The following is an 18,998-nucleotide window of genomic DNA, read 5'->3' on the forward strand; positions in this document are numbered from 1 at the left end:
ATGATGGGGTAATAGTAAATACCTTGACAGTGTCCCTGTCGTCCAGGTCAATAACAGACCTAAGTTTGCCTGCTGAATCAATAGACACGATGTCCTCTGAATTAGTTAGGTATGTAAACTGTTCACGAAAGTGTTCGCAGAGAATTGTCGGAACCAGAATACTGCCTAATATTACTAGAATACCACAGAATGGCTTCATGACTCCAGTAGGTCCTCTAGATGTCTGAGAGCAACATACATGCGTACCGTTGTGTTAGCATATCCTGAATGATATCATCACAACTACAGGTATCTGAGCTTTTGTTTATTGCCCATCGCAGTTTGATTGGCGACCAGCTATTTAATTATTATATGTTATGTGTACAAAACCGACTTAGAGTTCTAGTTCTAGATTTATAACTATATGGAAAATAGATCTGGTTTATCAGGAAATAGAAATTGAAAACGATTGGTCGATGTAGCCACTCCAAGCTTGTGGTTTAACCATTGATTTATCGATTTGTTAACAACAGCACAAATAATTTTGCTAGTATGGAGGTTTTAACTAAACAAAAGGCGTGGGTAATAAACAGACCCGCCCACTAAGAACAGCCGTCTCATCAAAATTATAACCGTAGATGTCCAGGTCTGTCAGTTCAGGCTACCTGTTTAACAGACAGGTAGACAATTTACCTGTACGATGTTACCGACCATGGGCCCGTTACAGCTTGGGTGTGTAGTCCTGCTGGTGTGCTGTCTTGTACAGCCGGGGTTTGCATATTACTTCGAGAAAGGTTTCGATCATTTCTATACATATTCGTCAAGGTCGGACCTTTTTGGTATGCATCATTTTACTACGATTATGAAGGTAAGTTATAAATCAAAATGTATCTTAATTTTTGTAAACTTTCTAAAAATAAATTTCCCATTCTCCAATATATATTATGTTAATTTTAATTTGGTTATTATATTTATCGCTATATAATGTTAAGAATGGAAACAAATGAGAACCTTTTTACCTTTCCACAATTTACTTTATGGTTTTGTCATTCCTAATATTGTGATAAGAGAAAGTAAATTATAATTAATCTTCAGTTATTTGTAATATGGTTTATAAATAAAATATTAATGAAAATAAAAATTTTCATTTTTAGATCAAATATCATAACTTAACATTTTCTTTTTAGTTTCGGATCCGTCCCGTTAACCACTCGTCCGAGAATGTCCACTCACTAATGCTGGATAGCTTTGTACAGCACTCCGAGGATGGTTACAGTAAGTCACATTTTTTTGTTTTAATTTTCATGTGCTATGGAATGCGTTTTTGTGTTTTTGATTAATATCAATTTACCACTACTATATTTGAAACAAATCTTAATTGTAATTTGTTTAATTACCTACATATTCTTATTCATGTTGTCTTAATTTGTTTTCATGCTATATCGTTATAAGTACCAATAGGCAGTATATTACAAGTGTATACGACACGAATATTTTATATTTATTTTTCAGTCGCAGAGAACCCTCTACAATGGGATTTGTCTAAAGGGTAATGTGTTGTAATGCTCACTGAATCGTTGTAGTGACGAACGATACTCACGATTTGAAAAAAATGGCGTTAACTCATGTAAATGTATGCCCAATTAGCACAAAAAATGATATAACTTGTTTTGCTTTTGATGGATGCTCAGTCAGTTTCATTCCATATAGGGCATGCTTTTTATAGGGACACAATTAATTATTTTTAATATTCTTATTTTGAATTGAAATAAACGCTCACACTTTTAAATGTGGTAATATTCTATAGTAAATAACGTTTGCAACCGAAGAAAAATCTAAATTGTCTGCTCCTGGTTTTGATAGAGGAAGATGTGAAGCATCTTTATGCATTATACACATAAGATGTCTGTGTTGTAAAAGGTTAACGCATTAATAAAGGTCCCTATAATTATTGTAATTTAGATTGATTAGATACTGAAAGCATATTGCATCATAGCTAACTCATTAATTTTTATTCACGTAAACTTTTTTTATCTTATTTAGAAATTAGTTTTGGTGCTATGGTTTGATTAATCAATTTGAATATATAGACTATTTTTATTTGAAATAGGAACAAAATTAATAAAGGAATGGAGCTTGATTTCATAATGCAATATGATTTTTTCTAATATACATAAGTCAAAACACCAATCAAGATAAATCCAGGAAAAAAATATGTAAACTAATCCATTTGTCATTATTATTTCCCTCATCTCTATGAATATCATTAACTCAGGTATGGTATTGAATTCCATAAAAACGAGCATCATATATCTGCTTCTAACACATTTACTCATTCCAGGTTTTATTTCCGGCTGAACGATGACGGGACTGTTGCCATGGTTCACTATGACCACGCGGATGACGAGGAAGTGGTAGCGCTGAAGAAAGTACTGACCAGTACCCTGTCAGCAAAGGCTAACGTAAGTAATGGTCAAGACTGACTAGTACCTGTAAACCAAGGCTAATTTAGTTACAAATACGCAAACATATGGTGATTGAGTGGTTAAGAAAGATGGAAATGTGGGCTATGTTAACGCTTTCCAGATATTAGTTTTACAGTATGGTGAGATTGTAAGACGTAATCAAATAATTTAATATCTTAAACACACTTCTGAGAGTTAATACACAACTACTCTGCTTATGCTTCATTTATCTTCGACGGTGAAGTTGATTGGATGTATTCGAAGCGACCTCATTAGAAAATATTTACATTTTGCCACTGCGACTCCCATTACTCTAATGATAATCGTGATCTGCATTATGAGCCAATAAATGCAGCCTAGACTTGGTGTAGTCATATCTGCATAAATGAATGTGAGTCTTGTTTACTGACACCATGTTAGTCCGCGCGGCAAAATTGACATTTTAGTTGAATGAACCTTTTTGGTTATGAATCTTATGAAAAAATTCTTTTAAATGTCTGGATAATTGAAAGTAGACTGAAAAGCCATTGAAAAACATTGAAATTTTGTTATCTTTTCAATTTTTTATAGGGACTATTTTTATCACATTGGACTTGGCTGTTGAGGTTAAATGGCTGAAGTGGGAAATTCAAATGTTCAATCGCATCTAAATTATGTTTTACTTTGAACTAGAAAGTAAAACGTAAATATAACAATTAAAGGATTGTTAGATTGCATTTATTGGAGATATAAATGCAATCTGTGTGGCAGATAAATATTGATAGCGCCCTGGGCGCTATTCTATTTATCTGCCACCTAGATTGCATTTATATCTCCAATAAATGCAATCTAACAATCCTTTAATTGTTAAATAATATCTTCAAACCAAATATTACGGAAAGGTACACCATACAGACATAATACGAAATCCTTTGACAAGTAATCGTATTAATGTTTGTGAATTACAACATCAAATATATATCAATTGTCTTCTGATTTTTTTTACATTCACCTTCTGTATTCACAGATTCAGCGTACCCACCAACGTGAGTTCAGTAACCGTGAAGTGGACCATGCCGGTGACCTTGAACACCAGTATAGCGTGACACGTGGTCCACAGGGGATGGTACTGAGGCGATCCCACAACAGTAGTGATGACGTCCACAGGAACCACAACAAAGTAAGGGAAACACCGTGATCTGACAAAGTAACACAGGATGTAGATCAAGGTGGTCTAGAAACATTATTTGCTCACAATAGACCGAAGATCAAGTCAGGTATTTCAGATCATAATCGTCATGAAAATTAAAATTTGCAAATATATCGGAAATAAACATTTCTCATGGAAATTAGATTAGTTGGTTTTACTGTGATATGCCAGATAAGCCCGCTGTAGTGAAATGTATGTGAAATGTTCATACTCGGTTGTTGTCCATCATGTATGCCGAACCCTGGCTCTTGCCAGTGTAGTAAATATTTTTTTGTCTAAAACTAATCAAATCCCTCTTACATTAGTGTGTTTACGTCATTAGGTGTATGTTCTTGTCTAAATATACTATCACCAACTCCTCAGTGCCTATGTATTGCATCTCGTATCGATCAACGATTTGGAATTTCAACAGTATCAATCAAAATACTAAAATATGTCGTGGAATTTATTTCTTCTGCTTTTTATAGGTTCCATAATAATTATAGCACAATACATTGACGCCGTAGTTTCCTTCATGGATATGTAACAGAATTAGCCTCATTGAATTGTCCATTTCAGATTATATGGATATAACTTTATACAATTACGAGATCGCTATTTTCGTTGACGCTAGTTTTTCACAATATAATATGAATCATGTAATATTATCATAAACCAAAAACAAAATGACATTTGTCCATTGCAGACCATACATTACAATAGCCTGGGAACAGTTAAGTATGTTTTGGCAGATGACACCATCAGACTGCGACAGTCAAAGTCTAGAAATATAAGGTAGGGAAATCATCGTTACTGAGGCTTATAGATTACTGTAGGCTATTGTTTCTTTATATATTTGTACTTGTCATACGAATCACCGGGATTTTCGATTAAATGCAAATAAAATTTACAATATACTTCGTAGAGATGAACCAGTTGAATATTGTTATTGATTTATTGTGTACACTCTAGTTGATGCGATCCCCTACAAATCTATATCATTCTTATAATTGTTTTAGTTTACATTTTAAAGAAACCTTAGCATACAATGTAAAATTTTCAAAATTGTGATGTTTCTAGTTAATTGGCGACAATTAATCGTGTAGACACCAATTTCAGTACCAATGCTCTGAATGCCGTCCCGATACAAGACTGGTCGTCCGGAGGTGAGTATGCAAGTATATCTTATTATACGCGTATAGCCGATATCAATAACGAATAATTCCTTAGCTTCATTGGAAAATGACAATGATATCGGATTATTCCATCACAATACAAGGGGTGTGAGTATTTATGAATTTAGAATACCAGTCGCCGCTTTGTGTTCAGGAACTGATGATTTCCTAAACTTGGTACATTGTAGTCCTTTTATCCGATTTTTAGTTACAGGGGAATAGCAATCATAACCAGCTTAAGATCTTACATAAGAAAAGTAACAATAGATAGATAAACAGAGTATACAAACTGTTATGTAGAATCACAAATAATAATATTCTATTCACATTTTTTTGTAACAGATTTTCCGCAAATTTCCTCAAATGCAGTTTCCAAGCTTCAGCTGACAAAGAAAAGGTAAACAGTCATGCATTATTGTTTTGTAACTACAATTCTTTACTAGAGTTTGTTATGTCATTACATGTATTATATTAGCCTTTTCTGCAACTCTCAGACAATCTACATGGTGGTTATAAATGGTCCCCGACGGGTTTAAAAAAAACGAAAAAAAAACAAACAAAAAACACAACTATATTGCAAAACGTATCATTAATTCATTTTTATATGATATATAGCTAACAACTCCAATACTTTGTCTTACCATCAGGATATTTCCGATTGAATTTGACAATACCCCAAACCTTGCTTTATTAGCCAGTGACAGCGTTTTGATCAAATGGGTACGTATTATATACAGTGTATAACTTTCATCTAATCCATTTTATTACTTCCAGTCTGACTAGAGGGATTAATGAAGATAATTATAATTAATTAGTCATTTTTATGTATACTTGTATACTTTCCTTTTCTAATAATAAACAATGAACATGAACAATGGAAATTCTTTATGTTAAAATTAACTACATACTAATGTTATAATTAAATCATATACTTACATACCAACATAAGATTAAATAATATATAGCATAATAAAGTGATTGTTTACATTTTGGTTTTTTGGACTTTGCGCTCCTTCCGCTGGATTAAAAAATCTCATACAAACAGATTGGGGTAAGTTTGTTTGACATTTAAGAAACTGACATAGCTAGCTCTTAATTCTTATACTAAATACAACGCGCACGAATTCCGTACAATGAAATTAGGTTTCTTTATATGAATCAAAAGGTTAAGATGATAATTATGTAAATGATAACGACTTTTTATCTGATTTCATTGTTAAAAGCAAGCTTCATAAGATCTTGTTTATTACGATTTACTAATTCAGAAAGATAGTATTTTGTACATGTATTATCGTAATAATTGACTCCTATGTGAATCTTTATCATACTTAAGCTTTGCCATTGTTTTTTACATGGATTCATGCTACAGAAGGTCAATAAAACAACGCTGCAGCAGATTGGGGAAGAAATGGAATCTGCTCTCAAATGTATTCGGGCTTTCCCAGACAAACGTGAGTACAATACGATCTACGTTATCCATCCTTATAAACACATTGATTACCATAGATTAGTATATAAGTATTCATGATGAAACGGCAAGGGGATAATATATACAGATATTATATATAATCATTATATTATTTTGAGGGTTGAGATGATTTGTTTACTAGTGCTCACATTCGTTATGTGCATATATTCACTAGACTTGTCAGAAAAAAAGGTCCTACAGATCAATTGTAAAGACTGAAAATAATACTAGGGCTAAAGGTAATTCATATGGAATTACATGCAACGATGAGAACGAAATCATAATCATATCACTTTGCATATTTTCCAAATATTGGAACCACATTCGAGATAAATTCGAATCACATTCGAGATTAACTCATGCTTTAATAATAACGAAGATTGCTAGATTAGTTCTTACTCTGCACAAATGTCACAGTCATTTTGTCTTGTATAGTTTGCAAAAATCGCCTAAGATGCTACATTAGACTGAAATTATGTCGCTAAATCAGTTTGCCAGATTGTGACGGCAAACATATGACAAATGCCAAGATTTGTCGGAGTCTAATTGGCGTTCTGTTTAGATTATAATACTCATTCTACAAAGTAACTTAAATACGTTATTATATATATATAATAGATTCTGCGAATAGGACGGCATGCGTACGACAACTCCGGACTATTGTGTATGGCTTACATGATGATGACTACGAGACACTGGTCACTCAGGCCTTGGCTGTGGTCTGTGACGTCAACGATACCGTCTGTGCTGACCAGCGGTCACTGTTTATTGATTTCGTGGGAGGAAAGGGAGATGAGTTTTCTCAGAGGCTGCTGCTACGGTACTTGACGCTGAGCGAAGAAGAATCCAACGAAAAAGAGGCATTCAGAATCCTGTTTCATATAATCAACTTAGAATCGCCATTAGCTGTAAGTAAAGCAAAAAAATATCATGTATTTTTTTTCCTTCCAATTATTAGCATGTTTAGATGTATATATAATACAGTAATGTAATATATAATTATTGTATACCTTCTTTTTTTCTTCTTCGCGTTGTCTTTAAAGTCAATAGAAATGATATAGTTTCACATTATAATTTGTTTCATTTACGTGTCTTTACAGCTTGAGGACTCGTTCAGATCTTCATAATTACTTTCCATCTCCTCTAAATTGTCAACTGATGATGTATCATATTATGATACAAACGATCATAACTATAGGACTGGAATATTCTACTACATTAATAATAAACTAGGTATTTTATAAAAATGGGTGTTTAACATTGAATAAATTAATCAGGTAAAAAAGAAGTTTTATGTTGGTAGAAAAATGTATTGTCAATTAAATTACTTATTACTTGATTGACGTTGATTGTTGTTATTTCAGGAACTGATGTTGAAGATCGAACACATTTGTTTTGGAAAGGACAACGAGCTTCATGGTAAGAGCGTATCCCTTTTCCCTAAGTGTTTTGATAATAATAAGATCATTTCCAAATCAATTTTTAATGATACATATTTAATGCTTATATTATCATATACTCGTGAATTGTGAATGTTTAGGAAGTGAGATTTTGACGAAGACCCAAAGGAGAGCTTGTTTAACGCTGGGATCCCTAGCTAAAGTCATCAGGAAGACAGATTCAGAGAGAGCTAATGTCATCCTTTCAAAAATGGAAGCTTGGATTGGCCTTCATAACGAAAGTACGTATTTCGACCGTATATGTCAGAATTTCTCGTTGGATGCATATTATCCTTAGAAGTCTTACCGAATGACTATGTTTTTTTATAATGTGGAACATACGACAATGTACTGGCAAGGAATGTAAATTGGGTAAATATGGAATCATCGCATGTCGCTTTGTCTCCACTTAACAGATAAGATATCTCGTTTCAGCTAAATCAGCACCAATTCTTAAACAAAGAAGGAAGCGATCCGTGACAGAGGTGGATCACCCCAGAATGAACCACATCGTCACTAAACTGGTGTTCATCAACTCCCTGGGGAACTCAGGAATGGAGCGATCTTTGGATCACATCCTATCTTATCTACAACCCAACCAGGGGACATCTGCCTGGAGACGAGCTGCTGTTCTCGGTCTTAGGCAATTTAAGTGTAACAAGGTACGAAGCAGAAACTAATGCATCATGCAGAACACCAAAGTATAAAAATGCCTCCCTCGCCCTTTACCAAATGCGTCAAATGTCGAAGTAGCATATACTAGAAGCTTTTTACTTACGGTAGATCGATACGAAAACTAGAGATTTGGTAAATGCCAACAATAAATTGTAAACATAAGATTTTATTTCGAAATAACGTTTCAAAAATAAGTAGATTAATATATGCTTAATTCTATGATTCATATCAAAAGGTTCAAGATGAATTTCGCCTAGCTTTTCTTGTGTTTCTATGTACCTATAGATGGCAAAGAGGTCTAAAATTTGTGAAAGAGATATTTATACTGTTTAAAGTTTATATACATTCTTCCTCTGGAGAACTAGTATTAGGAAGTCTAGGATTTGTGTTGTTATTTGTTTCGATGAAAATGACGTCATGTTTATGTGTTTTAACAAGTAAGTGTAATTTTAAAACAATATGACGTAAAAAATTAAGTTCTTAACATGAGGACATTATACATGTAGTTATTAATTTCCAAATGAGATGAAATTATAAATTTATTTCAGAGTGCCAACGCCTTACTACACACGGCTTTGTACGATGACCATGATTTAGTGAAGGAACTCTCACTGAAGGCATTTACCCATCACCCGAGAGGGAAGACTCTTCTCCCGGAACACTATGATATGGTACTAACGTAAGTAATCTTTTATTTATTTATTTTTATATTTTTCATTTTGTATATTTTTATTTGTGGCGTTTTGACATTATTTTATCAATATCTGTTTTTTTTATATAAGTAGTGATTTGTATAGTATTTGGATGGAAAATATTGTCTAAAGAATGCTATGTAAATATTCTTTCATGAGAGATTGATGAATTACAACGTATTACTGGATTATCACAGGAAAAACTACTCATATCCAGCTCTCATGAGGCTTAAACGAGGGGTCATCGACATTGACCTGACGGGCGGGTTCCGGATGGCTATTACCATACCGGGGATCAACTGGGATAAAGAGATCGGAACTAGCGATGTTGGAGCTGCGTTTGGACTCACAATAAGGAATAGGATGGAGCTAGAACTAAGTAAGCTTCTGGTTGTTTAATTTTGCTTCAACAATTTTTGGGTATTGTATAAATATGTCCAAATTAATTACAAGCAACATTTAAAAGAAGAAAATTCAAAGAAAGACTGATCGTGATAACCCAACGCTTTAACAGAAAACTGCTCTCAGCATGATATGCATACAAGAAAGCCATATGATTTATTTTGACATATTTAGTTATAACAAAACAGTAACCGATCATTGCTTCTGAACTGGTTACAAATGATTCTTTTATGTGTGTTTTTCAGTTTGGGAGTAATTATCAATACAAATCTAAGTTGCCTTTGCTAATATTTCGAGTTTGCCCTATGTATTCTTGACATTGTCCCTATCTATATTTCCACAGAGCCTCTCCAGGGTCACTTTCTGATCGATTCATACAATACAGCCTTTATAAAAGCTTACTGTGGTATGTTGAACATCAACGTCGACGTGTTTAATGCTTTAACATGTTATCAAGGACACATTGGATACGACTTAAACGTTCTCAAGGTAATCTAAATGAAGACAGTGGCTTAATAGAGACATAAGTCATTAACTGGATGTTAGAACCGAGCCAAACCACGTTCTGGGATAGTTTAATCTTGTAACGAGCATTCCCATTGGCTTAAATATGTGCATAACGTAAACAATGACGTTGTCGTTTATAACGTCATATTTGATTGGTCGATATGGCAGCGTAATAATTTTAGAGAAAAGAGTCCATTAGTAAAAGTGCAGTTACAAGTTTATACTCAGATGTTTGTATTTCCATAACATATATATTATATCCACGATTACCGTTATACGAATGTTTATATTATATTGTCACACAATAACACTTTGACTAGCATTTGGTCAATATCATATGATCCAGTAGGCAACCATATGCTGTCGACAGCTACGATATAATATAACTGAAAAAAGATGATTGTTATTTACAATTATTTAAATTATTTGCTATGCTGTTTGCCTTTCTAGGATTTTGGTATCAATGGTGTAAAAGAATTGGTGAATATATTTGATACCATCATGAAAAACACAATAGATCCAATCAAAAAAGCTGTAAACGATTTCAAAACCATGGTACAGACGTTTAGAGACGGAGGTATTCAGAAACTGTTCAACAGCCTCGTCAGTGCTGTGAAGAATCTTCCTCAGGTGATTAAGGCAGCCGCAGACAAGTTTGTGGCACTGATGAAGAAGGTTGCGGACTTCGGTGGCTTACCCTGGCTTGATGACATCAAACGAATCGTGGTCCGCGTTAAAACATTTATTGAAGATGTCAGAGACGACATTATGGGATTTTATAATGTGAGTTGAAAATTAGATAATCATTTATTTATCTATTTTGTGATATTTATCCTTGTTTATACTGTTTGTCAAACAGATATAAACAACAGTGTAAATATTAAATAAATACAACAAAAAATAGGAAAAAATCAAATAAAAATGTTTAATTGATTTTTTTCATCAAGTTTTTTTTTCTTATCCGACTCTCGTTTATTAAGTTCAAATTAGAAGAATGTTCATTTTATTAAAAAAAAATATTTGAATTCTGTTATATTAATGTGTTAATTCAGTTATTTCTATTGATATAATATATTTTTCTTTGCCAGACCATAGTTGATGCTGTAACGATCACACTACCATATATAGGCAAGCAGCTGATGGACTCCATCGCTACCATTGTTTCCTCTGTCAAGTCTGTACTGTCCAACCCATCACAAGCCATGTCCGGAATGACGAAGGCACTAATGAAGTAAAACCAATCTTGATTCATATAATCACTAAGACTTTGAGACTGACACATGGTGCTCATTTAAAGAAAGTATTTGTCTACTTTATCAAGGACATCATATTTTGATTATACAAGATACCATATTTCTAGTTTCTTACGTCTATCAAATGCTTGTGTTGTTCAACCGTTTACATAATTATATTTAAGGAGAAAAATTAGATAGGCCTATCCTGCTGTCTAATGCTTTTAACTGTAAATAATATGTCAATAAAATTTGTTGAAATTGAAATTGAAATTGAACATAATTATATATTCTAGAAAGAAACCAATATATTCTATATATCTATATATTTTCAGCATCAAAATGGCTATATCTATGTTCTTAGACGTGAAAACTCAAGTGCTCGACGCATGTTTTTTCATGAAAGGTATAACTTTTCTATATAAGGCAAAAATGGTATAAAATCCAATGGAATGTTAATGAATGTGAGTGCAGGTACATTGAAGTGTTTTTGTCAGGTTTTCAAGAGATTTAATGTGTAACTTTGTTTCACTTTAGTTTTAGTTTGAGCTTGATGGTAACAATCGAATTTTTTCGAACAATCTTACAATGAACCGTATATTTCTTTTTTTTTTAATTTTTAAAGAATGACATGAATATGTGAATTTTATAAAGCTTTCTGTATGTTGTTATAAAAAGGTAAAACTCCATACTGGATGACCATTGGTGACGAGGTTGCCGGAATCATATCTGACGTCCAAGACTTCATAGACCGATTGACAAAACCCGGATCTGATGGCATAGTTGGTTCTACTATTGAACACGTGTCCATGAAGGTGTCCGATGGTATACAGCACATGGTATGTACAAAATATATTTACTTACTGGAGTTGTTTAGTTTTTTTTCAAACGTAAATATTTTAATCGAAGGCAAATGGAATATATAAATATAAGATCATAAATAAAGCTTAAATTACTGTAACTTCACAGAAGCATATCTTAGCACTGTATACATGTCTTCATAAACAGGTCTTCAAACAAAAATCCCAACATAATTGTACAGAAATTTTCACCGAAGATGATGTAGTCAAACAATAATAAATGATATTGCAGTACTGTATAACATTCATGTTTTTGATATACTAAAAAACGTTGTTAACACGATTGCAGGAAGAACAGGTTGACATTATCAAGGCGGAGCTGATTGAAGACTTCAAAGATGCGATGGGGCCTCTCAATTCTTTATATGAAGTCGCCAAACCTGTCATAGACACGTTTAATTCAGTAATGGATGTGGTTCAGGGAATCAAGTCTACATATGAATTTCTGCGTGACACGTATGTGTTAAATTCTATTCAATGAATATTTAGAATAAAAGCTCTTACCATCTAATGATATCGATGCGAGGGATTCGAATCGATACAAGGGAAGGGATTCGCGATCCCTCAACGACGTTGGTAAAATAGAATTTACCGTTGATTAGTTATTGTGACTTCATAATTTGACGTGATTTTGTGACGTACCATACATTATCACGTCTCGTCATACGCAAATTAATTTGTCTTATGTTCCAGTCAATATTCGCGTTTTATAGTAAACGCTTTTTAACATCTAAATATCCTCAATACCTTTGAGGTTTAATTATTTTGAATAAGTCATTGAGGTTTTAATTAGGAATTGATTTTTTTGCTTTAAGGTATTTTTACAATAAAACAAAGGCATCTCAGGCGCATTTATATCTTAGACAGTTGTTACGTTTGACTAATCACTGCCGCTTTTAAAATTGCCTGCGAAATCATTTTTCGTGTATGACGTCATGATACTCGACGCATAATTCTTTTAGATTACGATAGAAATGGAAACCTCAAACATCTAATCGGTAGCGATTAGTATAAAAATTAATTTAACTTTTATTACTGTATTTGTTTTTATTGGATAAAATTTATCGTATAAACAACTGAACTATATTAATAATAAGAAATCTGGTGACAAGCACTTTAACATGTTTTCATATTTGTTTGCTCAGGATCATCAAAGCCAAGTCAATGATTCAGAAGATTTTTGGTCCTAAATTCAATATAAAATTCCCTACACGTCGCCGTGAAGAAGACGCTACGTGTGGACAGGGTGTGTGGCCTACAGACTCCGCGGGAATGTACAATACCACGGGGGTCGACGTCATTCTCAATAAGAGATCGACGGTAAGTATATTTTGTTTTTTCATTATTTATCAATTATGGACCTTTGTTAAGGTCGATATGGCACTAGTAAAATTACATAGTCACTTAGGACGTAAATTAAGATTAATTGAGATTCTACTAGGTTGGTATTTGTATTTATTGAATCAATAAGTGACCGCTGTTAATGTCAATATGTCATTTTACCCACGAATGAGTGTAATGAGTTATGCCCAATCGTTGCGACCTTTCAAATGTAATAATGACACACGTATTAGAAATGTTCGGGTAATAATCCTAGTTATAAAAATGCATTAAAACCAGTTTTATCCTCATAAAAAAAAACAACAAAGCTTTTGGCGAAGTGATTACTTGTTCTTATTTTTTGACCAATGCATCTTACAAATGTCATCACATGTGTTTCCATAACCTGAAAAAATATCAACAACTGATTTTCGATCAGAAATTTACATTTCACTAAACTTAAAAACAATTTAGTTTTTTTTCTTAATGATATTTTTGTAACTATTAAATGTTAATTAGTAATATGATCATACGTTTGGTTGTTAACATTAGTTTAAAAAGAACAACATAATAACATATTTGTTTAATTAAATTACAGGTTCCATGTCCGGTAAATGGAATGGTATACAAGAAGTCCGCAACACAGCTTCTTATAAGACCCGCGGACGCTGACTTTCAGAGGTTCGAGATAGTTATAGATAATGTCGAACCGGACAGACTTGTCTCCACATATGGAACATTTTTCGAAGCAGGCAGCAAAATAGGCAGAGCAGGAAGTTCAGCATGCATGCCCAATTTTATCCACTTGGCAATGCGAGTCAGAACTCCAGGTCCTCCAAAACCAGACGAAGAATACAGCTATGTAGACCCATCTCCATATTTGGATCGACTCATGCCAATGCCCCAGTGGATAGAAGAATGCAACGAAATGTCTTTGATAATAATGAACAAAGTTATTGAAGTAGGAGCAATAGATGAGGAGGGAGCTGAAAAAGAGACAGAGGAGATTGATAGCAGTATTAAAGACAATGAAATCAATAACATGGATCCAGCCAAGGAACCGGCATATACACCGGAAATCAACTCAGACTCATCGCAAAACGTCGGGAGTGGTTTTCTGAGTGGAATGAAAGATTCACTTTCTTCATTTTCTGATCTGAAAAACATGTTTTCTGGAGATGAGTAAGAGTTAAAATTACAGTTTGTTAATACTTTTCGATTTCGAATTTTTATTTCGGTAGTTATAGCACGGAGCTTAAGTTGTATAATTAACGTAGTTTTCTTTGTTTAAATCTGGGTATTTTATCCCTTAGAAGATTGTATAATATCTTTATTTGTTTATGTAACTTGTTGTTTAAACTCTTAGAAATCTGTTTTATTATTTTCGTTTAATTTGTTTATTCTCAGCATGAAAGTACCAAACATCCTGGAAATCATAGACCTCAAACAGTTTACGGTATCGAAAGTGACTGACATTCTAAGTCCTGAACTAGCGACGGATTTCAAAAACATCATTCAGAAACTGTCTGGGACAATGACCACGATGCCTTCCCTTCCTATTGGATCATTATCAATTCCACAACTACGGAACGTTCTCGGTGGTGCAGCAGAGGGACTAGGAGACAAGTACTCGATGATCAACAAGCTGTTCTCAATGACGGAAAGTAGTAAGTGTCGTGTATGATCACTGCTTTTATCTTTGACAGATATTTGTGAGTTTCCAGTTTGAAAATTGCAAACTATCTTATATTTTACAAATAGTCACACACTTTTATAAGTAACTTCATTACGTTATTTAAGTAGTTATCACTGATTCATCACAACGTTTATTTCATCACTATGTAATCAGATAATTATACATATGTGTAGTTGTAAGATTTTCTCTTGATCGATATTTGGAACAAAATTATATAAAACATATTAAAGTTTGTTATTACGTATCCGTCTTTATAAACCTACAGTACTATGGCATATATTTCATATTTTAGTTTAACGTTGTCTGGACACAAATAAATTTGAATTTCATTTTCCATCTCGTGATTTAATGCTATTTCACCAATAACAAACATTTGCAATGATATTACGATTTTGTTTTGCTGTCAAATTATCCAACATTTCGCGAGATCATAAATCTGCGATAAAATCACGATTTATTTTCTTTTTCTTTTCTATCAGATTGTCCAACATTTCGCGATGGTCTGAACAAAGGGTTGGGACACCTATGCCAGGCTCACGCCGACTGTTTGGGATTATCTTGTGAACTGATGCTGCCGTATGGTTCATTCATAAAAATGATATCTGTCGATATCAGTGTTAGACCGTGTGATGGGAGGCTTCAAATAAACGTCCATTCGGCAGACCATGACATCGGTCTAGACGGTAAGATGTTATGTTATTTAAAATCCTTGGAATGTCCTTCATCCTATGATGATATTACAATGAGCAGTCAGTTAGCGATTATTTATTAAGCAGATATGTAATTATTGAAACAGCAAACACTGTAAAAGAACAACTTTAAAATCAAACACAAAGTTCTACAGAAACTTAAGTAGACCATAAAATGTCAGCTCTTGAAATGTTTGCGTGAATTTCTCGACTATGTTCAAGTAAAATTCGCTTCGCACGTTCGTCACGTAAAATTCATTGTGTCGTCTCAGTTCAAATACAATTTACATGATTTGTTTTCTCAACTGGCAATTCATACAGTAAGCCCCACAGCCTTAATGTGGTTTTGGGTTATATCTTATATATCTTGCTTCATCACTTGCGGTTTAACTACAATGTACATCACAGGACAAGATCATCACATCCATTTACTAACAATTGCTGGCCTCACTGCTGAACTCATCTTCAACGGTGACGTCATTGACAACCAAGTGATACTAAGCGCTGAGGCAACCCTCTGTCATGAAGAATACCTCTCATGTCTAGTACGGATAAAGATCACAACTGACATAACATTCCCGAAATTAGACAACTGTGAAGGTGAGCTTTCTTATGATAATCCGACAAACGGATCTGTTCGATATGTAATTAATTTAAACACAATGATGTGAGATTATTGAAAATAATTTGTGATGTCATACAGATAACGTTAATACATAAAGCCGATTTCTCGGGACACTGCTATGAACGACAAAATTGGATTTGCGATATACTGATAAATAATTGATTCATATATACCCTAAAAGCCAGATCGCGAAAATGTAAAATATCTTAATAATTTCACGTTTTTAATGAAAAAATGACACACATAAATTTCTGCAAACTTAATGTACAAATACAATACTTATATATAATGCTATAGTATATCTTTGTGTTACAATAGTTTGTGGTTTTATGAACATTTGTGACCGTCCTTAAAACTGACAATGCAGGTTAAGAGGCATGCATTTTATTTTATTTTTTTTTAGATTATTTTTTATTTGAAAATTGTTTCTGAGGCATCCCCTAGTTATGACAGTGTCGTTTCCAAGGAAGTGCTTATACAACCCCTATGTAAAGCACGGGACCTGACACACGTGCGTCATTCTAAACATCTCTTGTCTCAGACATACATGTCCTGATATTGCCAATAGCAATGTCAAATTGAAAATAAACACGTCATTAACCTAACAAGGTTTTCATTGAAGTAATACATGAATGTGCTAATAAAACTCTTCAATATACACTTGGTTTTACATGTATTTTGACACATGTTTGTCCTTGATAGTTGTCGCTCGTTCGGGACAGGTACGTAGTCACGTGTACATGGTCAAGTGAGCGCTTCGAGTACGATGATACACGTGGAGATATGTGGACGTAATATTATTTGGATTTCTATTCACTTGTGTTGAAATTTTATTTTGACAAACATCTAAAGGCAGCTTAGAGGAGTTGACATGTTTTCTTGCTAAGATAAGCCCCATATAGTTTTACAGGGAAGGGCGTTCTTTACCTATTTGTAGTTAATACACAGTGGACAGCTAGGTGTATATGTACATAACTGAACGCACGTTTGTCAATTCATTCAAGTTATATAGGGGTCGGTGAGTCGTTGGAATGTAAAACAAAAATGGCTGTCCTTAACAGGGGAATGTCTCATAAACGATTCTTGAAATACAAGTATACTTTGTTTTGTTTGTTCTTTTTGAGGCTTGAAGAAGGGGCAAATCGCCTACAGTATTTTGTCCAAAGTTATACCTTTATTTCGTGTCAACCGGAACATAACCGCTGATTTAAGATTTTGCCCCATATCTACCATTTTGTATCCACACACAACATTTGTGTTGTCTAGGATACAACGATTAATATTACTTTATACACATTCGTAAATATATTCCCTGTGTCATGTCTAGGCTCCGATGCTGGAGGAGAGATCGATGTTCCATCAGTTGATGTTGACAAGATGACACTTGGTGAAATGATTCTAGCGATTTCTCAAAATGACATCATGGATTTGGTGGACATGGAACTTATCGGGAAAATCAGAGATGCAGTTGTGTCCGAGGTTCGTTCCTAGTCCTGTTTATTTTGTAAAGATACGATTCTACATTTTGCTATTAAAAAAAAAATTAATAAACGAAACAATAACAGCAATAACAACAAAAACAAGAGAAAAAAAACCATACCCCCCCCCCCCCCGAAAAAAAAAATAAGTAAAAAATAAACCAAAACCATGTCATTGAGACAGCAACTATCTATAACCATGTTGAGCTTGTTTTAGCTGTACTAATAACATGTTTGATTATTTTCCTTTTCAGTATTAATATATACCAACATGTATTCTGTTTTAGCTGTTCAAAAATCCTAAAGGCCTTTTGAAAATATTGGGCGAAGAATTTCAGGATAAAATGGATTTTTGTGTCGACGTGGATATTCCCATAGACCCGTTTGATATCACATTTTTTGACCTGAAGCACACTTTCCCGGTTGGACCTGTTCCATTATTTCTAGGTAGGTTTTGAAATCAATTCTAACGTCTGTTAATTATTTGAATGAAATGATTGAGACAGCTGTTTTACTTCCCATTTCTTGGAGAATTTAGAATTTTAAGTACCTCATATATGGCCATAGATAAAATAAGCATGTACAATCAGTTCATGTGCTTCCACTGTTTAATTTGAAAAAAATGTTTTCAAGACTTGTATTATAAAGAGTTATTAGGTGACGGATGTGGTCAAGCCAATCGCCTTTCACCTAGCCGTCCGGGGTTCGGTCCATGACATAGATGTAAAAAAAGTCAGGGATCACGTGAATTTCTCATTGCACTCCGGTTTCCTCCCTTTCTAGGATACCGTGCACGCGTACATCAAGGCCATTAGAAACACTTTGTATAAGTCATATAGTTTGTTGTGCAATCGATGTAAAATAAATTAAGTTTATAATTTGATTTTGAATTATTTCTCCTCAAGGTTTTGGAGCTGGAGGGACACTAAGTTTAGATGTTAGTGACTTTAAAAAAAAGCCAGGGATCACGTGGATTTCTCATTGCACTCCGGTTTCCTTCCTTTCTAGGATACCGTGCACGCGTACATCAAGGCCATTAGAAACACTTTGTATAAGTCATATAGTTTGTTGCGCAATCGATGTAAAATAAATTAAGTTTATAATTTGGAGGGACACTAAGTTTAGATG

At 33.8% G+C, this 18,998-nt stretch overlaps 2 protein-coding genes across 2 annotated transcripts; both read left to right on the plus strand.

Moving 5' to 3' along the window:
• Positions 1–841: 841 nt before the first annotated feature.
• LOC138331214 (uncharacterized) lies at positions 842–5,566 on the plus strand. Its single transcript, XM_069278698.1, has 8 exons — positions 842–847; positions 1,167–1,254; positions 1,492–1,528; positions 2,321–2,441; positions 3,451–3,603; positions 4,319–4,407; positions 4,732–4,778; positions 5,130–5,566. Exons 1-8 carry the CDS (start codon positions 842–844, stop codon positions 5,186–5,188), a joined length of 600 nt encoding a protein of 199 aa, XP_069134799.1. The 3' UTR covers positions 5,189–5,566.
• A 558-nt stretch (positions 5,567–6,124) lies between these two features.
• LOC138331216 (uncharacterized) lies at positions 6,125–18,960 on the plus strand. Its single transcript, XM_069278701.1, has 21 exons — positions 6,125–6,238; positions 6,874–7,163; positions 7,620–7,674; positions 7,796–7,936; positions 8,130–8,356; positions 8,918–9,048; positions 9,259–9,440; positions 9,807–9,952; positions 10,421–10,753; positions 11,059–11,201; positions 11,538–11,608; positions 11,881–12,041; positions 12,352–12,518; positions 13,208–13,382; positions 13,981–14,564; positions 14,790–15,049; positions 15,558–15,761; positions 16,176–16,367; positions 17,720–17,871; positions 18,158–18,317; positions 18,776–18,960. Exons 1-21 carry the CDS (start codon positions 6,148–6,150, stop codon positions 18,958–18,960), a joined length of 4,050 nt encoding a protein of 1,349 aa, XP_069134802.1. The 5' UTR covers positions 6,125–6,147.
• Positions 18,961–18,998: the final 38 nt, after the last annotated feature.

This window comes from Argopecten irradians, chromosome 9 (assembly GCF_041381155.1).
Source record: "Argopecten irradians isolate NY chromosome 9, Ai_NY, whole genome shotgun sequence".
Taxonomy (NCBI): domain Eukaryota; kingdom Metazoa; phylum Mollusca; class Bivalvia; order Pectinida; family Pectinidae; genus Argopecten; species Argopecten irradians.

Excerpts from the sequence above, each read along its gene's own strand:
- LOC138331214 (XM_069278698.1), top strand. Across the intron at positions 3,604-4,318 it reads TCCACAGGAACCACAACAAA|ACCATACATTACAATAGCCT; the intron begins GTAAGGGAAACA and ends TGTCCATTGCAG. Across the intron at positions 4,408-4,731 it reads TCAAAGTCTAGAAATATAAG|TACCAATGCTCTGAATGCCG; the intron begins GTAGGGAAATCA and ends CACCAATTTCAG.
- LOC138331216 (XM_069278701.1), top strand. The coding sequence starts at position 6,148 with ATGCTACAGAAGGTCAATAAAACAACGCTGCAGCAGATTGGGGAAGAA. Across the intron at positions 9,953-10,420 it reads ACGACTTAAACGTTCTCAAG|GATTTTGGTATCAATGGTGT; the intron begins GTAATCTAAATG and ends TTGCCTTTCTAG. Across the intron at positions 17,872-18,157 it reads GAGATGCAGTTGTGTCCGAG|CTGTTCAAAAATCCTAAAGG; the intron begins GTTCGTTCCTAG and ends ATTCTGTTTTAG.